The following is a 25,825-nucleotide window of genomic DNA, read 5'->3' as shown; positions in this document are numbered from 1 at the left end:
ATTGCAACTAAATAGCTAAATACTATTCCGGTCGCCAGTTTTACCTTTGGCATCTTGTTTATTCATGTCAGTTATTTGTATTGAGTAATCCTACATGGCATAGAGTTCATGTCACGGCTGGGTGACTTTGCAGGGATCTAAATGTGAATGTTTTGCAGCGTTTTCGTTGAGGTCAAAAAGCTTGACTCTAATTTGTATAGATGGTGACTGTAATGCGATACTCCTGTTTACGTCTCGGAAAAACAACTTGACTTCCCTTCTGCTTTCAAGATACATTTGCCCGTATATCAAAACAATGGTTTGTTTCAGCATAAAATTGGAACAGCAGAGTAGGTTGACTTAACTTTTTGTTTCGCTATAATTTTTTAAACTTCTTTTTCCCTATAAAGTTCTACTAAGTGAAATTTTTGTAAAAGAAATATTAGTTTCCATGAAGGCAACCTATTTTTTTTTCCAGAAAATACTTTTTGTGTCCTTTCTTACAAGATATGGTAGACTGCTCTGCTGTAAATGCTTCGTGAGAGTATTATGTAAAGAATATCATGTGATAGAATGAGTTAAACAGAATGTGTTGGTTTAGTGAACTAAGTTGATTGTTTTGATCATATTCATGGCAAGATGCCTAAGTTACTGGAACAGTATGACTGATATAGTTTACAAAAAAAAAAAATTAGTTCATACAATAATGTTCAATATCATTGTTTTTGATCTGGAGAAATAAAAGAAAGTGGGGCAGATTTAGAGATAACTATTACTAGTTAAGGATGTCAGGGGTGACTGCATAGGCCACTATATACATGTAAACGCCTGTGTAAACCCACTGCATCGTGCATTGCTTATGATTGGCAAGCCCGAAGTCACGTGACTTGGCTCTAATACGCTGAGCCTTCTGGGAAGCTATGTGATATATCCCGGCACACATCTTGGCCGGCGAGGGAAGATGGGTAAAGATGGCCGACTTTCCTGTGTGGGTCGGTGGACTGTCCTTAGATGTGAAAGAAAATGTACTGCATAGCTTATTTCACAAATTTGGGCCTATAAAAAATATAGTGATACTTAAAGATGAATGTGGAAGGTCGAAACAGTGTGGTTTCGTGAATTTCTTGTCGGAAGAAGTCGCCGAGCTTGCAGCGAAGAAATTAGATGGATGTCAGGTTTTGGGACAGACGATTAAAACCAAGGGACCATTGGAACTTTTATCTACAGGAAGAAGTACAACCTTTGTGCCTTCAACGACTGGAAATTTAGAGAAGAAGGATTACAGACCCTTAACGGACTGCCCGTATTTTGTCGAGAATCGTGAATGTTTCCCGAAACCTGGCGAGGTACGTACGTAAGCTTACAAAAACGTATGCACAAGTTATGAAAATGATTTTGAGGGGGTAGCCTCCACAGTAATGTGAATGTTTCATGCAAGTCACTGTGTGTTGTGGACATTTGCTAACAGGAACGATTTTCGTCTTCATACAGTGCTCTTTTCGTCACTGCCTGGCGGCCCGCGAAACTGATGTTGTGTGCGAAAAATGGATACAGAAAAAATGTACAGATATTTCTTGCTGTAGGAGGCATCCTAAACTCATCAAACAACAATCAGGTACGAAGAAAAAACGAAACGATGTAGTCGTTATAACCTGCAGGGGCAGAAATTTTTTTCACAACGAGTGTAATTACTATGATGCCTTTGTATGAGTCGAGTTTGTTATGTAACACAATACTTGTCACACAATCGCACCATAGGTCACGTCTTTCCTTATAAACTTGGTTTATTACGTTATACACAAAAGAAAAACAAAACAGATCTTGGACAGCCAACTTATTTTTGCTTTTTCTTTTCTTTACATAAATGATTGAATTAAAAATCTTGCCCTTTGTATTAAGAAAACCCAGGTTGTAACTATCGGATACTAGTAAATCTCATCTCCAAAATACAAATGAATGAATGAATGAGTGAATTTTTATTTCCCATAATTTTACCATAGCTTTCAACATTCTACACCAAACTACATGTAAGTCATTGCTTGCCCATGTATGACAAGCACTGCCTTAACCAGATGTTAGTGTACAGCATGCCAAGGACCATGAAATAAAGCAGTAGCCATGTTCTTTTGAAACCCATGGTGCATAATCTACATTAAAGGAGCTCAGTCATGATGTTTTGAGTTATTATGGCCATGTACAAAATTAACTTTGAATTGAAGGAAACCTGAAAATAAAAGTACTAAAATAGAAAAATGCCAAAAAGATAATAATAAACCATAAAGGAACAAGGGTGGCTAAAGATGGAAAAGATTAGCACAGATTTCAAATGAAAATTTTAGGCTTAACTTTTCAAGATGCACAAAACACGACACAGCTCCGTTAAATACAGCCAGGTTTTAAACAAAATGGTAAAAGAACAGGGTAAAAAGACTCAAAATGTTGGTGAACGATATTATGGTGAGGAAACCGTGACATGGTTCATTGAAGGAGCTCAGTCACGATGTTTTGAGTTATTATGGCCATGTACAAAATTAACTTTGAATTGAAGGAAACCTGAAAATAAAAGTACTAAAATAGAAAAATGCCAAAAAGATAATAATAAACCATAAAGGAACAAGGGTGGCTAAAGATGGAAAAGATTAGCACAGATTTCAAATGAAAATTTTAGGCTTAACTTTTCAAGATGCACAAAACACGACACAGCTCCGTTAAATACACCCAGGTTTTAAACAAAATGGTAAAAGAACAGGCTAAAAAGACTCAAAATGTTGGTGAACGATATTATGGTGAGGAAACCGTGACATGGTTCATTGAGATAATAGAAATCTGATGTTGTTTATGACATGACTTAAGGCATGAATTATCCATTCTTACTTGACAGATCATGTTGTTAAAGTAACTCCTTTGCGATGCCCATCCCACAATGCATTCAAATGTACTGGTGAGTGTGGTTTTGATGACTGCAATACTCATTTTATGGAGCAAGAAGCTTTACAAGAGCACATCAACAGAGGAAGAGAGAAGAAGTTTTCCCTTACATCTTCATGTTCTCAGGTATTATTTATCACACCTATACAATGTGTTACCTGGTTCTGACCTATTGGGTTATATGCATATGTTGATAAATATACATGTAATCCTTTTTTAATTCTCATAAAAATACAAAACGTGTGAACACTTGTAGATATAATCAAACCACAGGGTAATTAAAAGGATATAATACAGTACCATTGGCGACAAAGTACTCCTTAACTTTGGCACAAAATTTCAGCATTAATGTATAATGTTTTCACATGTGAAATTACAATATTTTTATGGCAACATTTGGTGTGAAATTGCTCAATACAATAAGCAAGTCATAAATAAGTGTAACATGTCATTGTGGTATTAAAAAGTAATCCAATAGTATACTAGCTAAATTATATCCTTAATTTCACTCATCACCATTTGATTACCCATGTTAATTAATCTATTAGTCTGACTGCAAAATCCAGTAACCCAAGACTTTCAGACACAGCGTTCTTTGTATGTTGTTTCTTCATGTGTCATTTGGTAAGGTATGGCTCTTATAAGGAACCAATTGAAAATACATTTAACAACTGCCTTGCAAAGTGGAGGTTGGGTGCCCAAGGCATCCAGGAGCTTCCGCTATTGGTAGCCAGCTCCTAGATGGAGACTGCTCCCATGGCTAGCAAATCCTGGACACCCAGCCATGGAGGGGAGAAAGCAGGCACCCATCACACTGATAAAACTGTGGAAAGAGAAGGGAGGGACAAGGGAGGGGAAACAACCTCTGGGCAGAGTCCCTGTGCTTGAGATTTAGACACTCAAGGAAAACGCTGACCATGTTAAACTACTTGAACACCTTGTGGCCCAAGAACACATGGAATCCTGGCACATGCGCAGATCTAAACACCACTGACCACAAAGGCAAGACCTGCGCTCCTTGTTGTTAACTCTGTTAAATTGTATTTAATTTGTATTTAACTGTATTTATTGTGAGTATTTTCAATTGGTAACTTACATGTATATAAAATAAAACAAGCTGTTCTATTTACTTTGTTTCAGTGCAAGGCTATTTTCTTCAGTGAACAGGAGAGACAACAGCATTCTTGTCTAAACGCTGCAAAGGGATCTTTATCTAGTTTACATGGTGTAGCTTCCTCTGCCTTTAATTTTCTTCAATCATCAAGTTTGCTAGCAAAAGAGAACAGTCCTGTTATGTTTACAAGCAGCTCTCCTCAGAATCTTATTAAACCCCATCGTCTATACAAAGCACCCAACAGTTCCCTGATGAATCATCACAACCACTGTGCCAATAGATTCTGTGATTGTTCTAGAAATCACACAGATTGTACTGGTAAAGCTAAAGGATCATTTTGTGTTTGCTCTTCTTGTGGAAAAACGTATGAAAACTCTGGGGATTCTTTAAGTGATTTTGATTTATCTGTTGATTCTGCGGGTACTGGAGGCCATAAATGTCCAAATTCACCTTCTGTAAGAGGAATCATCAGTGATGCAGACGGTATGTTTATTTAAATTATTATTAATAATGCTTTTGAAATACATATTTAAGCAAGTGACAAGTAAAAACTAACAATATAAAGTGAAGTTAAATCTACAGGTCTTACCTCATTAGAACTTGCTCTCATATGGTTGGTTTGCAGTGTCACACCATCAAAAATAAAAATCATAACCATTCAATAAATTAAATCAAGAAGCTGGGATATGAAAGATGATTGATAAATAAACAACCTCGTCAAGATTTAGTTCTGTGCGGTTTTTCATTCTCCAGTTATTCGGAGAAGTGTTTCACTCAAATTTATAGAGCTTCGTATGGAGTCGCTATGTTTGTGCCCCTCGGAGGGACACAAACATGGTGGCCGTAAAGTAACAGAAACATCTGTCATTGAGTTTTGCCATTGAAAGGAAAAGTTATTACTCTAGAGCTCCGACACATTGAAATTAACACTTCCTATAGAGCAACAACTGTCTAGTTAGCAAAAACTTGAGCAATAACTCATCTTTTGACCTATTCAAGAGTCTTATCGGGCCGCCATTTTAATGTCACAGAACGCATAAACTTGGAAATTCAATCGTGCCCTATTTCAAAATGAGGAACTCTGTCAAGCTTAAACGCAGCAAAACGTCAAGTTATTAGAGGGCCTTACGTCTGATGAAACTTAAACTTCAGAGGGATTGGTAATTTCTTATTTTGGAAAATGATGACGTCACATGAAAAGCGGCAATATTTGCTCCTTGATAATGGCATCATGAGGCCACCAAAACTTTGGGACAATATATCAGTAGTTTCTACTTGCTTATTTATCATTGTTTAGTAATATTATTATTGAGATGATCATTTTTATTTATTTCTGATTCATTGCTGAGTAAGTGTATTGAGTAAATTGTCCTTGGGGGCTACTTCTATGTGAAAAGAGTTATAATCTTCTCACTCGCAATGTAAAGTGCACTTGATATTTTATGGAAAGTCATGCTATATAAATTCTAAATATTATTTTTCTAAATAATTTTTTCTCAGATTTAGGTATAGAGTAGTTGATAAGATTGTAGTTTTAGAAGACTGGGAGGATAAATAAACAGTAGCCTCCATTTGGCACAAAAAATATGCTCAGATATTTGTCCGTGGACACTGTCTGTTCGTTTCAAGGAACAGATAATGTCCAAGGACAAATATCCAAGCATATTTTAGTGCCAAATGGAGGCTATTGTGTTTATTATCCTTCAAATCTTTTTCACAACACGTGCAGTTTTGAAAATTGGGGAATATTCTCGGATATTCCCCAGTTTTAGCGGGGGAATATTTGGTCACATGCATGTTTAGACCAATTGTGGGAGCAAAAATATTTGATGGATTATGCCACTGAGTGAGAGAGATCTGATTCAGTGTTTCTTTCTCATCCATTTTGTAGCATTCAGTATTAGAAAAACCAACTACTTGCAGAGTATTGGCTCCCTCTTCTTTTCCAGTTTATAAAATGTTTGTGCACAATCAGTGACTATCCATGAACATGCAAAGTCAGCATAATTATACAGTAGGCTCAACATTCTCCCAGTTTTGTACTTGATTTATAAAATAAGATATTGCACAAATGTGCATGCTTACATTTTCATCCCATACTAATCTTTCTAAAAGCCTAAATGGATTTTTTTTAGTGGTGATCACATCATGTTCTTATTCACAGCCTTGGCATTCAAGAGTTCTTTGACTGGATCTCCGAGCCAAGGGTCCACAGCTCCTGAACCAGAACCGATAGGTGTGTTCTGGGATATTGAAAACTGCCCTGTACCACGTGGCAAGTCTGCGTCAGCTGTCGTTCAGAAGATAAGAAAGGAATTTTTCAGTGGAAAGAGGGAGGTTGAGTTCATGTGTGTTTGTGATATCAACAAAGAAAAGAAAGAAGTCATTGAAGAACTTAACAAAGCTCAGGTAAAGATTTCAAATTCCTTGGACATGCAGTGTCTTTGTCAATCTCACTAGAACCTTGGATGAGGCTTGTGGAAACAAGCGTGAACACTCATCATTGTAGTTGAGATGACCAAGATCAGGTGGTACGGTTACCTCCTCATGGACACCTTTATTTTATAGATAGGTCACTTTGTTTCAGTTCATAACTTCTCTTCCCTTGTATTTCAGACACCTCAAAACTATGCCCACTCAGCTCTCTCCCAGATATAACTGTAATTCTTTGTGGGTTTAAAGGAGCAATGAATGCAATTGCCTCCCAGACTAACAGTCCTGTGCTTTACTATAGGTAACTGTAGTTCACATCAATGCCACTTCAAAGAATGCAGCAGATGACAAGTTGCGTCAAAGTTTACGACGATTTCCACAGTCCTATCCTCCTCCAGCTACAGTCATCTTGGTATCTGGGGACATCAACTTTGCAGCTGAACTGTCTGATTTACGTCATCGGCACAACCTAGAAGTGATCTGTCTTCATAACGCCCAGGCTCAGGCTGCGTTACTGGCTTGTGCTCACAAGGCGAGACGATTTGATCATTTTACTGCTGATCTCCCTGTGGTCTTCCTTCCAAAGGTATATTCATGTTACAGTATGTGATTTTGTGATTCTTAAGAATTGATCACTGTAAATCAGTTTTTTGTTCACGTAGCATCCTGAATCAGTATGTTTGCTCAGTGCTTTCCAGTATTAGAGCAGTTTATTTCTCAGGTGATCGAATCCCCAATACAGAAAGTATATGAAGGTATTTATTTAGTAGTCACTAGTTGGTAAGTGTCTAAGTACAAATTTTGCACATAACTGTATATAGTTTGTGTGACTGATTGATTATTCTTTTGCTTTTTAATATAATTATTGTAAAGACAATTGTCCCATTTGTTCCAGGTTCCTGATGAGACTGAATTATCGTCAGAGCTTCTTGTACTAAATCTTCCAATGGGAAAGGATGTTACTCAAGTCAGGAACAGACTGAAGAAACTTTCTGACAATTGTGGAGGAAAGGTTGTAAGCATCTCTGGACGCACTTCTGTTCTAAGATTTCCAAATCCTGCTAGTGCTGCAAGGTAAACTTGAATCACAAGAAGTAGACTTGAGCAGAGTTACTTCACGTAAATGTACAGGGATAGGGATTTAGAAAACGCCCTATAAAAAAGTTCACCTTGACAGCAATGATGGTATAAAATGCCACTGTAAAACTAAAGACGCCAATCTTGCTCTTGGTAGTTGGTTTTTGTAAATGCATAGAACATAAAATTTTTCTCACTTTTAATTAATGAATGTCAGCATCTAATAACACAAGGCAGTATGCAGAGAAAGTCCTGTCCGATAGTCTAAAGGCTCATGGATTTTCAAGTGAAGTTTTTTGGGAAACGTTTTGAGGAATTTCAGATTACAGAAGGCATTGTGCATGTAAGAGATGAAATTCATGGGCCTATTGAGAGTGAATTATAGTCTAAGTATAACAAACAACTGTAGTTAAAGGCTGGCACTAAGGGTACATTTCCTGGGAAAATTTTTGAGGAAATTCAAATCACAGATTGAAGTGCTATATGAGGTGAAATTTATGAGGCTAGTTCATCATACATGTTCAACTGTAGGTACAGCTTGCACAAAGGGCAATCCTGAAAATTGGTTTTCTTCGCACATTCATTTGACAAAATACATACTTAAAATTGTATTGAATTTACAGGTTATAAAATATTTTTGTTATTTCTTTCTTTTATCTATTTTTTAATTTTTTGATGTTCATGTGATGCAGTCTCGTATAATATACACTGGGCAAATTCTTTCCATCAGGGCAAGGAGAAGAATGGACAAAGAGGATGTCTTTGGATCCACAATCCAAGTTGTGTATTCAACAACCAGTCAAGGAAATGCTTGTAGTCCCCAAAAGAACAAGAAAACACAGCCATTGGAAACCACTGGTAATCTAACAAATAAAGGCAGAGATGCCTCAACACAACCCCCATACAACCCATTACAAAAGGAAAAGACAGGCTCTAACTGTGCAATGCTGGATGATTTCGTCATTGGGAATGGCTCGTCATCTAGGAAAGGTGCGAAACAGGAGACCACGCTCAGTACCACACCTGTAGATGATAGCCCAGATTCAGGCGACAGTACTGAGGAAAATGAAGGCAAGCAAGGAGCCTCCCTTGCAAGTTCCACTGGCCCCCAGTTCATCAGTCATCAAACCATGTTTAGCAATGGATCTTATGCCGGCATTTGGCCACACCCTATCTACCAGAACTTTATGAATTTACCAACACAGAGCACAAGTTTTCCAGGCATCACTCCCCTTGCCCCTCCACTGATGGGAGGACCACACCTTGCAGCCTCTTGGTTAGCTAGCCTGCATAACTTTACAGTTTTGGACCAGCAACGAGGAGGAATAGATTTGCTTGTCACAAATTTAGATGAGAGTGTGAGCAAGAAAGAGCTAAAGAAGAAACTGGCATCTGTGTTTCGAGAGCATTGTAAGGTACATGTGAGTGTATGTCAGATAATTCAGATTTAATTTCTATTTTCTATGTTAGTTTTATTTCTTAGTACCAATGGTATCATTAATTTTTACCACTGTACATGTGAGAGGACGTATACAGATTTAACAATAGTCACTGTCACAGTCACTGTGGTTAAATTGATTGGTAAATTGGTTGGTTACAAGTTAAAATGAACAACGTTGGAGTTACCTGAAAATGTTATAAATGTTCATGTTGATTAATAGGATGTTTTCATCTAGTGATGCTACAATCTTCAAAATTTCTGTCGGACTTTGTTTGGCATGATGGACATGTACACTAAGGGTGTATACATGGAAGCTCCCTGTTGGTAAATTGACGCTGCAGCTGTTATTTTATTGTGTCAAACACACATACACATGTACAAAGATATATGACTTCCAATACTGGGAATGACCATTTTAGTTCATCTAGCTGGTCTACATGTTTAAACTACATGTATAGCATGCCTGCACAAAATACATGTAGGTTTTTATGTTGATCAAATTAATTCCAACGTTGGGATTGTTCTTTTTTGTAGGTTCTTTCAGTCATTCTTCACAGTGGGGAAGGCATTCCTTTGAGAGCTTTTGTCAAAGTGCCAAAACCATCTGACGCACAACTGGCCATCTGCAAAGTTCACCAGAAGAAAATTTTCAACACTCACGTCACTGTTAACATAGCAACAGACAAAGAGAAAGCTCTCTGCTTTCTGCGTTGTGAAGTCACCTCCATTCTCAAAGAGGCTCCATTGCATTTCTTGCCATTGAACAAATTCCTCAGTGATTACTACGAGAAATGTTCTCGTGCATTTGATATGAGCTCCATTGGACTTATTCACGATCTAGTTGTGATCACTGGAAAGCCAGGTAATCAGGCTATAAGCCTTGTGACACGAGCCATTGGCAGTGTAAAGGTGTCTGTAGAACCTGAAGAGTTTGCCAGAGATGTTCATGGGCTTCTCAAATCCTGTGAGGGTTCGCTGCCATTGGTTAGTTTTGCTGCTTCATATTGGCTGTACTTGGACAAGAAGATAGACTCAAATGAACATGGAACTGCCCTTGCTGATGTCCTCAGCTCCGTTCCAAATGTCAAAATATCAGACTCTTTGATGGTGTCTTGGGCTAAACAAGCTATCAAAAATGGTATGTTACACTGTAATTGTGGAACTGCTCTGTAGAACACTGAGGTCTCTTGAGTGTATGCTACACATAACTCCCAGGGGGGAGGGTTAGGGGACTTCCTTGTGAAAAAGTTGGGGATGCTCATCGGAAAATTTGAATGAAGCCCCCTGGGGGGGGGGGGGATACTTTGGGAATTTCTGGATGGGGATGTGCCGCTGGAACCCTGGAACCCTTAGCCTATACTAGAGTAAACTCCCCAAATCCCCTCATCTATGGACACTGTTGAGGCTGATTTGCATAAATTTAAACTTACCGATTTGATTTTTTTATATTTTTGAGTGGCAATTCCTGGTTTCCTTACTCAAGATAAAATCTTCAACCAACCAGTCAGTTTTGTGAAAAATGATACCCTATTCTAGACCCAAACACTTTACCCTATTCTAGAGTAAACTACTTGAAAACCATACCCTTCACAGCGGCACAGACCTATATCACCCATATACATGTATGGCAGTGCCCCCCCCCCCCCCCCCCCCGGGTGAAGCCCTTAGAGGAGACCAATATGGGCATGGCTCAGGCTATATTTGAGCCACTGTTTGAGAAAGGAGCATGCACTAGTAGATAGGGTCTTGCCAATAGTGCTAGCACTCTTTTTGGCATTATTTGGCTTCGCGAGCATTTTTTTTTACATTTTATCCCAAAAAGCACTGCTAGCATTATTTTGGATTTTCAACTGATTATTTGTATAATTTTGTGTTAAAAAGCACAATCTGACTTTATTTATGGCGTCCAAAGCCTCCCAGATGCATTTTGCCCTCATTTTAGTCAAAGGAGCTGAGGAGGCCTGAGGAATAGGTTTGATAGGTCAGCGGTTGCCTTCTAGAAATCCAGTCCATCACACTCGTTCCAAGACGGCGTCATCCATGTTGTCATTGAGTAACAATGGAAGTCAGCCAGCCAAGGCTTTATAGAAAACCTTAAACGTTGTGTTGGACTAATGAAAAAAAAAAGCATTGATTGTTACATTTTGTTGTTGAAAAATGTAACTGAAAATCTTAAAAATGTAATATTCTATGTTTAAAAAAATCCGAAAAACGTGAGCATTTTTATTTAACCCACGAGCACTTTTTAAAAAAATTAGCATTATTTTAGCACTTTTTTGCCAAAAAAACAAGCACTGCTTTAAGCATTTAACGCTTTTTTTACAAGCACTCTTGGTAAGGGCCTACTAGTAGACAAGTTAAAGTTATTTATGCAACAACCATGACCCTAAAACGAAAAAACAACAACAAAATGAATTGACATCCACCAAGCACAACTGGTAAACATAGCTGTTTAAACTGTTAACAAACATTTTTTCTTGCCAAGTCCATCATGATAATTGATAGCCATGTAAACTGTATGGAAAAATTAGTTAATGAAGTTCATACTTCAGAGTTCACATGCTGTAGCAATATTTTAGCTTAGAACTTTGTCTTCCTTTTTCAACAGGAGGGAATGTGGGGAAGCTTCTTGAACTAAGTAAAGACCTACATGAGTTGTTACTGACGCAGGAGGAATTTAAACTTCCCCTTAGTGCGGTTATCTCTGAGTACCAGTTGTGGTTTGGGAAGAAGACTCCATTTGATCCTGTTGTATATGGATTCACCTCTATTGTGACTTTACTGGAAGCTTTGCCAGCTGTAGCACAGGTCAGTACATGTAGGTGTGGAATATTTGTAAAATATTACATGAACATGTTGTTTGGATGCAATATTTTTTGTAATTTGGTTGGCCAGTTTATTTTGAGTCATTATTTAAAATTGTCGTGATCAAGTAGTTGTTTTATGAAAATTCTGACATGTACTTCTCAAACTCATTAATTATTTGCCAAGTTTAAACAAAGAAAATCATGACTGTGGTGATGTTTGGATATCTGATCTTAATAAGCATAGCTTGTTACGATTTTATTGCTCCGTTTCTTCGTTTTCGAGAAGATATATCTATCACGCGACAGTGTTTGACCACGTTTCCAAACACCTTGAAGTTCTTCAAAAATACTCCGCTGCACGTAATTTTTTTAAATCTCTTTTCGGTGTTTAGAAATGTGGTCAAACATGTTCTTTCATGTTTGATATATTACATGCAAACCCACCTAGGATGGGGCACTTGTGCTGGACTATACAGGCAAGGGCTACTTGTTACAGGCTGGAGGTACAGTAAATAAAAGGGAAGGGATTCATCCACAACCTACATGTTTGAATGGGTAAGGGTCTCTCTGGACCTGGCGACCGATTTTCCCCACATTAAAGTTTGTTGAGTCCCCCAACCTCCAGTCATGTAAGTCACAACCCTGGAAACAGAAAATTAAAGTACGATAAGATTAACAAGGAGTACAAGTATTCTTACAGTGAATGTACAGCTCTCTATGTGAGTGTTTTGCAATCAAGTTTATTTCTTACTGTAAATATATAATTATATATTTTTGGTTGTAATACAGGTAGCAGTACAAGGCTCCGAGAGATGGCTTATTCTTTCACAGCCCTTAAAACTCAAAGCCTTCGAGAGAAACCTTCAGATGTTACTCGATAGCCAACCTGATGGAATGATTGCATTGGGAAACTTTGTGTCAACTTACGTGAAGTGCTTTGGTCAGAAGTGCAAGATTGCAACGTTTGGATTTTCAAAGCTGACAGACCTGATTGAAGCTGTACCCAAAGTTGCCAAGGTTCCACTCATTCTGTTTCTTTATCCTTAGATAAACTATAATTTTGTATAAGATGTATTATTAATTTTATATGTTACACACTTAGTACAGTACAGGAATTTGTACCATACCACAGAAAACGTAGCCAATGAAAATATGTACCTAAAAGGCTCATATGTATACCGAGAAAATCCAATTGGCTTGTAGGATATTTCATGTTTTACCACCGGAAAGCATTGCACGAGAAAAAAAGTCTGCATATGAGCCTAGAGGCCCACCAGGCCAGCACTTATCTCAGTTTTCAGTAGCATGAAGCAACGAGGATTATTTCTACTCCCCCCTGGATGGGATGCTAGTCCATCGCAGGGTACCCCCAGCATTAAGTTCATTGGTACCAATTTATACACCTGGGTGGAGGGAGGCACTGTGAGAGTAAATTGTCATGCCCAAGAACACAACACAATGTCCCCGGCCAGGGCTCGAAACCGGACCGCTCGATCCGGAGTCAAGCACACTAACCGTGTGGCCATCACGCTTCCTATGGAACTGTTGCATAACTAGTACGTGTTTAATTTTTGTTGTTTGTGATTATCTTTGTATCCTAGATCCAAGGGACTGGGGATCAACGACTGATCTGTTTAGTAGGAAAAGGTACAACTTTGACTTTGCTAGAATGTTCAACTCAGTTTTGCATCAACTACTTTTATTTCTGTTGAGTTTTGATTGGTTCACTGGATTGTCTGTGTCCTTTGTGATTTGCTAGAGTGATTTTGGTTTTATGACACTTGCTTGAAAAACCGCTCTATGAGCAACCTTCACTTTTGCACTCTACAGACAAGAGCTCCAAGCCAGAGAAACGTAGCGAAAAGCAGACCCTTGTTAAAGAACTGAAAGAGCTGCTGTCCAGTTGTGAAGGTCAGAGAGTTCCTGTTGCGACAGTACTAGCTAGGTACTATCAGCATTTTGGCCGACTTCTCAAGATCGGAGATTATGGCGCCCGACGCCTTGAGGACCTTATAGATGGTTTACCTTCAGGTTCATTACAGGTAAGTGTAACGTGGCTAGCTCCGCGAGCAGCAAGATGAATCAGATCCTGCACTGCTACCCGAGCGGGGCAAGATAAGCCGCTGTGTCCCGCAAGAAAATGGTGTTCTTTGTGCCACAGAATAAATGTTTTACTGCCCAAACTCGGTCAAGATGACTGGATATTAACTCACTTCTTTTTGTGTGTTTATGGACTTGGTCTGAGTCTTGGTTCGTAAACGCACAAAAGACCACGCACTTGGCCATTAAAACCCATATTTGCAGTGGTACAAGTGTACGTTGTAGATGGAGTGTCTTGAACCCATTGACCATGGTGTTTGGAATCCGTTAACATCATTCTTCAATTTTACCCATTCTTCAAGTTTACCCATCCTTGCCTCTCTTTGAGTTATTAAGTCTAATGCATCTCTTCTATATTAAACGTGATTTATTACCTATCCTTCCTTTTTGATTTGTATATTTTTCAAAATAAACTCTTCTGATTACTAGTCCGTCAACGCTATTGAAAAATTTATTAACAACTGTATGAGAAACTTAAAATCTTGCGTCTTCACATTTTGATTCAACTTCAAGCTGCCAGTACAATTAGACCTCCTATTATAATAGTTACCCCTTGCCCGGTATCTAAAATTTTAAATTCTTGCGGTTCGATTTGCGTTGCTTGAAGAGCATAAAATCGCGACTACACTTTAAGTGTCTAGGACATCTGGATCCCTGAATGCATTTGTTCATTTAAGCTTCCTTCTTACGGTATCTGAGGTCTGCAGTTGATAAATATTACAGATCAAGAAGTTGAAGATTCACGTTAGTTTTGTTTTCCTTTAGAAATACTCTGTTTTTCGCCATGTTCATACTCTCTTCCCTGTATTTCATCGTGAAAAACCTCGACATAATCAGCTTTTAAACTTGTCTTAAATGTTATCTTTTCTGTCTAAGATTACGGAGATCTGCAGCGAAAGGTACCTGACCCTCGCACCCAGGCTCACTCTGCAGTCTTTACAGAAAGACGTGGTGGAGCTTTTGGAACTTCAGGAAGGCAAATTTCTTCTGATTTCTCGCCTCGCTGCCACTTTTCGTAAACATCATGGCCGAAAGTTTCCGCTGGGCCAGGCTAAGTTGGAGGAGTTTCTTCGGAGTCTGGAGGGAATAGCAAAGGTACGCTGAGGTGACTCGTTTCTTTGGAATATGATCTTATGTTTTTTTCCCCTTCGAGAGTTGTTTTCCACTTTAAAACCAAGAAGGGAGACGTGAGTAAACTGTAAGGCGGCTCTTAATCAGAATTGGCTTTCCAGTCCGTGACCTTAGGATTTTTTTCTTAACATTCCCTTGGAATCTCTTGACCAGGCTATCTCGGGACCGTACTGGTATAGATTATCGCTCCTTTGTTTGCCTTTTTTAGCCTCACTCGATCTATACTGTGAATGGTCATGCACCCCTCTCGGCATTTCCCTCTGTGACGCGCAAGAGCGATGGTGTTCTTTAAATCGTTTATTTGCCAAAGTTTTTCGCTCAAGTTGGCTGGATATTGTCCTTGCTCTTGTTTTGTGTAAATTCGCAAGAAATAGCTTTAGCAATATCCAGCCATGTTGAATGGCAAAGCCTGCGAGTATTAACCTAATGAGTATTGCCGTGATCACGATAAAACGAAACTTTTTGAAGGTCCTAACTATTTCACCTAGAAAAGAGTTTGAGTCGTTTATTTATTTGTTTTTGAATGATTAGGTGAAAGGATCTGGTAGTGATCGAATTCTTCTTCTTCCTGTTTTGCCAGCGAAAGGTTGGTCATAATACAGTTGTAAGGTTGTGAGAAATATAAGCAGGGTTGCCACAGGAAATGATCAGGGAAAAATATTATTCAAGGTCAGCGAACAGTCAGGGAGTTTTATTTCGAGCCAGGGAGAATTGATATTTTGAAGAAAGTCAGGGAAAATTGAAATAATTTAATACGGCTGATTTGGTACCATTGAAGGCTAGAAGAAACATTTGGGGTCATTGTGATCTCAACTATATTTTTCCTTAATGAAGAAGGAAAATTTGTTGAAAATTATCACTGTTAATCAACGGGTGGAAGAAGAAGCCGCTACTAGAACTGACATTTTGCATTTCTTTGGTGAGGGAAATATTATTTTTATCAGAGAAAAGTCAGGGAATTTTGAAAAGGGATGTCTGTGGCAACCATGATTAGCTTTGAATCCGAGTGTGATCACTTGACGAGCAGCAACGTGATTTGATCGCCCACAAACGTTGCATGATTTCTATTTTGAAAACGTGACAGATAACGCTACCATGCGGTCCTAACTGGTACAGTGTATCTTTACTTGCAGATAAAATGTCACCCACATTACGACCCCTTGCTGATAAGATCACGGCATTGTTACTTAAGTATCCCGGATGCCGAGTCGCACAGTTCGCTTTCTCTGATATTTTCCTGCGGGAGTATGGACGCGTGTTGAAGCCGAAGGACTGGGGCTGTACAGGCATGAACGCCTTAATCCGTGCCCTTGGGGATGTTGTTGAGGTTAGGCAGAGTTCTTGGATATTGCTTTTGTTGCTCTGTTCCCGTCGTAAAAAATAGTGATTGCTTTTTTTACAGACTGTTTCGAATTCAAGATTCAAATTTCAGTTGGTAAAGCGTTCGAACGTAAAGCATCCTAAACCAAACGGAACCACTTGTCGGTTCTAAGTGCTGCTCAATAGTTCTCATTCGACTGGTGATGGCCTAGGGTCTCACGCAGAATGAAAAGTTAAAATTTACTTGTACATGTACTATGTAGAAGACAGTACTCACCACATGAAAGCACTGCTCAATGGCTTTCATTTGAATGGTCACACACTAGGGTTTCATTCACAGACTTAAAAGTTAGAACCACCTTTAATAGCGTAAGAAACAGTACCACATGAAAGTACTGCTCAATAGCTTTCATTTGAATGGTCACGCACTTGACTAGGGTTTCATTCACAGTCTTGAAAATTAGACGCACATTGCCAATTCGAGAAAGTAAAAAAAAAAAAACTGTTTAAAAAAAATTCGATGAAGTAAACTGATCTTAACATTGCAACGTTTTCTTGCAGGTCCAGGGTAGCGGCAACACAGCGGCGATTTGCTTAAAACATGAACATCTTGTTAAGGTGTTTTCACTTCACGTGATTTATGTATTAACTGAGCAGCCCGACAAGACTATTCCTGTGTCCAAGTTTGTGGCTGCGTATGAGAAGCTCTACAACCACAAGCTTCGTGCACAGAACTTCGGCTTTGCTACACTCGAAGAGCTGCTTTCTGTGATATCATCTGTTGTCAAAGTAAGCAGAACAATTCAATCGTTTTGTTGCAAGGAGTGATTTTCAGGGGTTTCAAATTGAAATAAAGTAGCGGGGGAGGGGGGGTCGTAAAGTAGGTGGAGCTTATTCCGTGAAGATGATGGTGGTCTAATTGTGGGGGAGAGTGCCAAAGTGGGTTACTCCCTCTTGCGTGGGGTACAAGGAGCAGGCCCTGACAAAATAAAACGAAAATCTGCGGGTCTTGAGCTGTAGTCTGGTGCATTTGTAGCACCCATGACTGAAACCGGCGTAAATGCTTGAAGTTGCCGGTGACTTTCGTCGGGTAGCGGCGTGTTTTGAAAACCTTGCAGTGAAACATAGAAATTCACGGTAAAGAAGCTCAAAGGAACATAGAAGTTCCACTCTAAAGATAGTATGGCTTTGTTTTTACTTTTTTTTTTCCTAACTACAATACAGCAGCTCGCATTAATTTTCCCTCTTAAACAGGTGGACAGCAAAGAAGGCACAGTATTCTTAACACCACTGCAGTGTTTTGCGATTGAGACGAGGGACCTCCTGAAACACCTTGACGGTTGTGTGTCACTGAACCGCTTTGCACCCAACTTCCAACAGATGTACGGTCGACCCTGCAAGGCTTCAGACTACGGCTTCAGTCGCATATCAGAGGTGATTGATGCTGTGTGTAATGTGGCTGAGGTGCGTGGCAAGGGTGCTGAGAAGATTGTTGTGTTGGTGGATGGAGATGATGTAACACTTCATGGACGTGAGGGTAGCTTGATATTTGTTGCTTTTCCCTCTGCTTTAGTTTTTTTATTATTGATTACTGGGTATTATTGATATGGCCGCGTGAATATATGTTGCCTAGCAACATTCCAGGCCAAAACACAGCAGAAGAGGATTCCAACCGAGAAACAAATTTGTTACCTCCAGTAAATGAAAAATCTCCTTTAAAAAAGTTTTTTCAAGCGTTCACCCTGTTTTGTTCATCTTGCACAGATACAAATCCTAAGCAGAGCAAGGAACTGTTAGAGGGCTGTAAGTTAACTGACTTTTCGGCTTCTGTCAACGTGGAAGAAGGTGAGATCAATTAACGTACAGGTAGCGCCAATATTCCACCCGTTCAAAACTGATTATTCGGTAGCAAAATAACCATTTCATTGTCAAATTTTGCTTTTATTGCAGATGATGAAGTTGTAGTTACCATTGACGACAAAGAAGAAGAAGGTAGGATAATCTAAGTCGTGGCAGAAACGCACAATTAGCACGAGCTGCTGACGAAATGTTAACGCGAGCACTTTTCATACTCGAAATATACGAGTGATTTCATTTTATTTTTCTCGGGTTGTGTTGTCAAAAAACTGGGAAACATTTTCCTGTGATACTTTCGAGTCATGGGAACCCTTTTCTAGTTTTGTAAACACTCTAAAAACCCTTGGAAGCACTCGACTGCTGCTCGTGTCAATACAATTTTTCTCGTTCTCTCAAACTTCACTTATGTTACTATAACTTGATGAAAACACGGAAAATGTTTTCTATTTCTTAATAATGTTACTTTCAGTAACTTGATCTTATTGTCGCTTCTCTCGTGACGAGTTTGTCCATTTTGTGTTATGCAGACTTGATAGTTCTTGATGGTGAAGCATCCGGGACGTTTCCAGACGTGGCCGTCACTGATGATTGGTTGATGGCACCCGTGCCTGAATCCCTTCCAGAGCCAGAACTGCAACCTGCAATTCCCGAGCCACCCTCTGTAGGGGATCTGATCTCTTTTACAGAGTTTGACATGGACGTGTTGTTTGCAGCTTTTGACAACATGGGACTTCCTAACCCACTAAGTGCTGCTGACCCAGGCGGTGACTTGAGTGAATTACTGGCAGACTCAAACGAACTGTCAGGTGAATACAATGGTGCAACATCACCACTTCCCAGCCTCAAGGTGTCTCCTAGAGAAAGACACTCCGCTGCAGAAGCCGACCTCAAGGATTTGGAGTTGTCGTTTGTCTCTCCAGCTCATGTACATGTAAGAAGCGTCACGGAAGCACAAGCAAGTCCATCTCCTCGGAAGACCGGAGTGCGGTTACTCTCTGAAGTAGAAGCTGATATCCTTTCCAACTGCAATTCAGAATCTGAATTGCCTAGAAACCTCGCTGCATCATTTGAAGGTGAAAGTGTAGAAAGGTCTGTTGTTGAGCGTAAGACTTCTGATGACAAGAAAGCAAAACCCAAAAAGTTTTCAATGCCTAAAGTCAAGTTAGCTGTTAATTTTAGCAAGGCACCAGCCAAATGAGGAAGTCGTTTTGTTTTCAAAGAGCTATTGGAAGAATAATTGGTATTTTCTATCTGTAGTTATGATAACTTCGGTGTTATTTTCTGTGGGTTATTTTTTTGTTGTTGCATATTTCCAGATCGTCGTCTGCACTTTTATAGTGGTGCTTTTTTTTGTTTTTCATCAACTGCCGGGATTGCCATAGTAATGCGGAACGGCGAAAAATCCAGATTGGTTATTTCACTCGCACGACATCTTGAAGGAGCTCAGTCACGGTTTGCACATCTTGAAAGTTTAGCCTAAATTTTTCAAATTCGTTGCTTGCAATCCGTGTCAATCTTCGCCATCCTTGACCATCCTTGTTCCTCTATGGTTTAGTATTATCTCTTTGATGTTTTTCTATCTTAGTAAACTATTATTTTTAGGTTTCTTTCCATTTAAAGGAGATTTGGTACGTGGCCAAAACAACTCAAACCACCGTGACTGAGGTCCTTTAAATTTTGAATGGTCTAAACCAACGGAACCCATCGGAAGGTTTTCAAAAAGGTTCTAAAAGTCAATCTCAGAACGTTTTGCAGTGGCAAGGGTCCTTCTCGCATCAGTCGAGTGTGAGTTAACTATGTGGAGGAAGTCTGAAAGCGTGTCATCAATTTAGTGCGTTGGCTTTTGATGCAGTTTATTTGCTATGTTGCCTTTATTTATGTAAGTGAACTAACCTAATCGCATGGTTCTCTTCAACTGGTGATGTTCGTTTACAATTGAACGTTTATTTTCTCATGCAGGTTATTAACCTTCCCACTGTAAGGGTGCCGAATTTCCAAATTCTCTCAAAATTCACGTTAGAAGTCACGAAAAAACAAGCAGTGCCACATGAAAGAACTGCTCAAGAGGTCACACGTAATACTCCCAAATCTCCACATAGTTGACTCAGGTTTTCTCTCTGACTGTAAAAGGTTTAAATGCACAGCATTACGGGCTCATTTATTTTCATTTTTCGATTGCACTTTTCGCAACAACTTCTTTAAGGGGTCCTTTAACTAAAATTGGTACAAATTTTGGTCCGAAGAAAAGTGCTTGAGTTAAGTAGTTCAATTTACTTGATTTCCTAAAAAGTCCAAAAGGAATGGCATGGTTGGATATTAAATTAATTTAGTTCCTGTTATAGTAAGGTATGTTTTACCAAGAGATCGCTAATGTGGTTTAATGTGAAGCAAAGTTCTGCTACTTTGTGTGAGCGGACGGTTAGGTATGGAGCAGTGAATCATCACAAATGAAACATCTCTTCCTCTTCGCTAAACATATGTATGTCTTCAGACTTGGGGTTTATTATACTTGTTCACTTGTACAGTAGTACTTTCAGAGCTGTTGTTGCTACTGTGGTGAACATTTTCTTGGATATTCATCCCGGTGGGAGAGCTGTTGCTAAACTAAAAAACAAAAAAAAAATCTGAGCTGCAGTTGTTGTCATTCTCGACCTGTATAAACGGTGTTATTTTTTTCACGTATCCAAGTGTTTACATTAACCTTTTACCAAATTTTCACACTTTTGAAATCAGGGAAAAGACAGTTTCCAGGGTACAAAGATGGCTAAAACAGAATGCAAGTTTTCATAATGCAATCTTAATCTTTTTCACTTGCCACGCGTGCTTTCGTTGTGTTTCTCTGTTAGTTTTCTCTTACTTGTCAGCCACCATCCCTCCAGGGAATGGTAGCCTCATCATTTTTCTTTTGAGCCCGTCAACTGGTTGGCGGGAAGATCCTTCAGTTTGATTGGACGCCATGGAACGGTCCATTGACGTCATCAGTGGCGTAGTTCCAGTCCTTTCTGTGTACATGAAGGATGGTGACGTGTCAGTATTTGTGGCGTTTTGTGTTTGTGTTGTTTCAAGCATGCGTGGCTCCTTGTTCTTTTCAAGGAAAGTACTCACGTGACTGGTAGATTTGAGATGCTGGACGAAAAATGGATTTGATTGACGAGGGGCACGAAGTCTGCTTTGGATTTCTAAAAGCTGGACGTAAGATTAGACAGGACGGCATATGTGTTATCGAGAAGTTGAACTTGATACGTTTGTGTGCAACACGTGTAAAACCTGGTTTTTCAATTTGGATGAGTCTTGCGGACGTTTGCTGTGAACACGCACCTTGGAAGGAAGAATCACGAGCGAGGAGCTTGTACAGATTTTTAGTGAGGATAGTAATTTTTGGATAATGAGTGCTTTTGCAGTGGCGAACTAAGAAGGTTTAAAAATATTATTCTTGTTGTTTAAAGAAGGGATTTTTCTTTCTTTGCAGAGTAAAATTTAGTTCAACTTTTTAATTGTTGAAATATAAAGTGGAGAAAAGGCGTGAACATCGTTAGAGTTTATAGAAAGTAGGTAATATTATATCATTTCCAGAGATAACTTCTCCAGCCACCTTGCGGCAAAACGTGTTAGAGTGTTTTGAAAGTCACTCGACAACTTGATATGCAAGAAGCAGGTGAAAAGGCTAAAAGACTCGAGTTGCATGTAAGAACTAGGAAAATCACGAGCAAGAGGCTCGCACATATTCTAACTGAATGATAGCACTTTTGTAAAATATCTGCTTTTACAGCTGCGAACTAAGAAGGTTTGGATAATGAGTCGCTTTCATGTTAAAAGAGGCAGTTGAAGAAGGGATTTTTTTTTTCCCCTTTGCGGAGTAAAAGTGTAGTTTGAAACATAACGTGAAGTAATGACGTGAGGAAGCACAAGAGAACAGTGTAAGCAGTACACGATTTGCGAAACAGTGCTGACCGAACTTGGACAAGGGAACATTAGAAGATATTACTTGGCTTGACACCCGGCGACACATTTGATGCTGGACGTGGCAACACAACCTTCATAGAAAGGAAATAGGTTTTAAGACTACTAACGGCCGGTCAAAGCTGTTTGATAAATTTTGGTTGTGCTCTGAACAGCACACGAAGTTATTTTGCATCGCTCGTTAAAAAATGCTTGACATACTCCTGGAAAAAAATTACCACAAAGCAGATGACTGCTCTCGATACCATTTGGCGTATTGTGGCGGAGAATCTCGTCACTTTGGTTCTTCAGCGGGTGCCAAAAACAACACAAGTGAGCGACGCTTAACGTGAAAGAATGATGCATGACAGTAAGGTTGCATTTCATTGTCACAAGCGACAAGGATGAAGAGAGTTGTTGCATTACAGAATCTTAACTGAATTTCGTAGTTAACTGTTTTTTATGCTGAAATAGAAGTAGCAGTATTAGCGTCAGCAGCGCAAGAATTTCATTTTGTTTGGTGTATAAAAAAATAGCTGAGAATATGGAATAAATGAACTTTACCACGTTTTGCAGCTTGTGCCGAAGAAGACATAAGGCAGCCCTAAAATGTAAAAGAAAGCTTCGAAATTGTCATTTGGAATCGTGCTGTCAATAAAATATATAATTTTGTTTTAGTGCATAGTTTTTTAACTACTTTTTATGCTAGTGTATCATATAAGTTGTGTTGTATAAGTTGATCTAACGACATGAGCTTCACTCAGTTTCCACTTTGCCTCGCGTACAGAACCGTTTTTGATGGCTTTCTAAAGAAGTGCGTATGTCATGATCTGTTTGACGGACGCCTTGGCATTACGCTACTTACAAGAAAGGAAATAACGTGTTGTCAACAGATCAAGATGGTTAAAAAAAGAGATGCCGGCAATAGACGAAAAGGTTAGACCACACTGGAGCTCACTGGAGCGATTGCTTGCATGGTTACAGATGAAAAAATTCAAGCGAGAGCTTTTTAAATAATCGCATGGAAGAGAGAATGGTTTCTCCCACTTTGTACGAGTGATTTCAGACAACGGTGACGCTGACCGAAGAGGAGAGACTAATCGCGAACGAAAACTGGATAACGAGTCCTTTGTGGTCTTACGTTTACAGGGCGTGTTCGTTTTCCAAGTACAAAGGATCAGATTGCTGGACACATATGAGATAGTAATGTTGAGATCAACACAACAAGACCCCTTGAGGTAAAGCATTTCAACGCAGATGTGGGAAAAGGAGGCATGAGAAACTTGAACATTTTTATCGGCTGTTATGTAAGCAGTGTAAATGCATTGGAATAACAGACTGTGATGTGATTCGGCGTAAGTGCAATCTTTGGAACAAGTTGCAAACCAAGGTGTGTTGCAGCTTTCGTTCAGTTGTTTGTTCGATAAAAGGCTCGACTTTCACACTAACTGTTATTGGTTCGGAGAAATGGCGAGGAACAAGAGAATATGAAGCAGAAATAAAGTGAAAAATAGGTGACGACGAGGAATTGACAGACCGGTGACTAAACGCGAATATCGCTGGAATGAAGAAACGACTGAGGTGGAAAGGGACATTGAGAAGTCTAGTATGCCACAAACGAATGAGAAAACAGAATTAATTGGAGTTGTTGGAACTGGTGGAAAGGAATGGAGGTGGAAATGATAGAAAGGTTTAAAGTAGTGGGAAATGACTGCAATTTAAAAGGAGCACATTGAGAAAATTTGAACGTTTGAAACGTATCTACCGAGGATAGAAGCACTAAGGAACTATAGAGAGCTTGTCTTCATGGAATTTACAGTGTATGTATTTTCTGTTTTTAGCATTCTACCTTGAATGCAGGTGGGGATTGGGAGCAAATTTCAAGACTGACTTTTCCCTGATTTTGAATAAAGCACACTGAGATTATGGAGTTTAAGAGTTAATCTGTTCGTGAGCAGCTCCTCTCCGGAATGAATGTCCAAAGGAATAAAGTAATACATGGTAAACTGACTCGACGAACTTTGAGACAATTTTTCTTTATCCACACAAAAGTAACTACCTGGTTTAAAATAATCATATTTTTTTGTCTGAAATAATTTAGAAACTTCAACTTTGAGGTATTAATCTTTGTTTCCAGCACTGAAACTCTTTACCTTTGCGAGTGAAGTCCTATGTGTAATACAGCTAAGAAGATATATTACTCTCTCTATAGTGTAATATTTTAGTTTTGTGTTTTCTCGTTGGCTGACTTTTTCTTCCTGTTAATAGTTTTTAATGGTTCCATTGTATGAGTAGTATATTCTGTGGTAATTTAACCCATATTTACACGCGGGCCACACAGTTAAGTTTCAGAATTAAATAAGTAAACCCCTAAATCTTAAAAGAAAATATATATGTCAGGCTCGTCTTTACAACGATGGTCAGCCATTGATGCACCAAAGAAAATGCTCAATGCCATTTTCTTTGATTGCCATCAAGAAATCTTGTAATTCGTGTGCCAAACGTTTAAGATTATTATTTTTTGTTTGTAAGCTTTAGGTTGTAACAATATTATCTGTGCTATCCGTCCGTCTCAATAAAACTAACGTTCACAAACGGTGGTGTTTTAGTCATTGGATAAGTTTTGAATCACCAAAGTATCTGAGGATGTCCCAACTCCACTTAGCCGTTGAGACTTGTTTACCATTCATATCCTTCTGTCTTTGGCAGAGGAAGTTTAGTGTGGCTTGGCTGGTATCTGCGCATTTCCTGGAACTGATTAAAAATGTACGTTATCGTAAAAACACAAACAAATTTCGAAAAGTTATATTCTTCCTTTTCCTAGGTCCATTTAGACCCAGCAGGGGTGGAGGGCGGGGCCATTGTTTACAGTTGTTACGCGGTATGAATGGAGAGTGGTTTTATCTTAGATGCATGGACTATTTTTGTTCCGGTTTTCCCGAAAACTCTGGTAAACATTTGCGGAAATTTTCCGTGGCGAGTGGAACAGCATTCAAGCCTCGCTACATTTTCCGAAAAAAGGGACAACATCCAGAGCTAAATTGTCGTCAATTTCCATGACCAAGCTTGTCCAATACTAGCCACTTGTTCATGTAGCGAAGGTTAAGCGGGTTATTCATCGATGAATGTGGTACTTTTCAGTGAAATGAAATCAAGTGTTATTTTACGAACATTAAACATGTCAGTGTGTAATTTACTTCAGAAACTGCTTGATCAACTGGATTTTCTGTGTCCTTTGTAACTGGCCAGAGTGTTCCTGCTCGAAATTTTACAACAACTGTTAGATTTAACTTGTGGAATTATCATCTATGTGTTTCCTAGCTATCAAGCCAACTGGGAGCCAACCCACAACGAGACCAGCTCCCTGTAGGCTTGAAAGCTCAGTTGGTACAACACTGCACCGGTATCGCAGGGATCACGGGTTAGAATCCAGTTAAAGCCAGATTTCGACAGTTTCATTCCCGAAAATATCCATTGGTTTATTTCTGACTAAAACCGTTCAATTTCAGCTCCCAAAGAAACAGAAGTGATTCTGGTCGGAAGAAGCATTTGTGTCTTGTTCATGGAGGACTGCACTGAAAAGTCTCTCGGAAGCTTGTTTATACTTCCTGTCCCTTGCGGTGATCGAGCAGATCAACCAGTGGATATTTTTGGTTATGAAACCAGCATTGAATAGACCAATTTTGATACATTAAAATT

General features: G+C 39.2%; 1 protein-coding gene across 1 annotated transcript; it reads left to right on the top strand.

Moving 5' to 3' along the window:
* Window positions 1-667: 667 nt before the first annotated feature.
* LOC145490661 (meiosis regulator and mRNA stability factor 1-like) lies at window positions 668-25,704 on the top strand. The gene is made up of 21 exons (XM_081469745.1): window positions 668-1,325; window positions 1,471-1,594; window positions 2,861-3,033; window positions 4,048-4,504; window positions 6,186-6,430; window positions 6,756-7,040; window positions 7,350-7,528; window positions 8,262-8,946; window positions 9,507-10,110; window positions 11,581-11,780; window positions 12,569-12,796; window positions 13,381-13,426; window positions 13,610-13,821; window positions 14,756-14,974; window positions 15,542-15,596; window positions 16,144-16,337; window positions 16,892-17,119; window positions 17,585-17,867; window positions 18,095-18,175; window positions 18,281-18,322; window positions 18,715-25,704. The coding sequence occupies exons 1-21, from the start codon at window positions 951-953 to the stop codon at window positions 19,383-19,385; spliced, it is 5,586 nt and encodes a 1,861-aa protein (XP_081325871.1). The 5' UTR covers window positions 668-950; the 3' UTR covers window positions 19,386-25,704.
* The last annotated feature ends 121 nt before the right edge of the window (window positions 25,705-25,825 follow it).

The sequence above is a fragment of the Orbicella franksi genome, chromosome 6, assembly GCF_964199315.1.
Source record: "Orbicella franksi chromosome 6, jaOrbFran1.1, whole genome shotgun sequence".
NCBI lineage: Eukaryota > Metazoa > Cnidaria > Anthozoa > Scleractinia > Merulinidae > Orbicella > Orbicella franksi.
The sequence above is the reverse complement of the archived record's forward strand: the minus strand, read 5'-3'. Positions and strand labels throughout refer to the sequence as shown.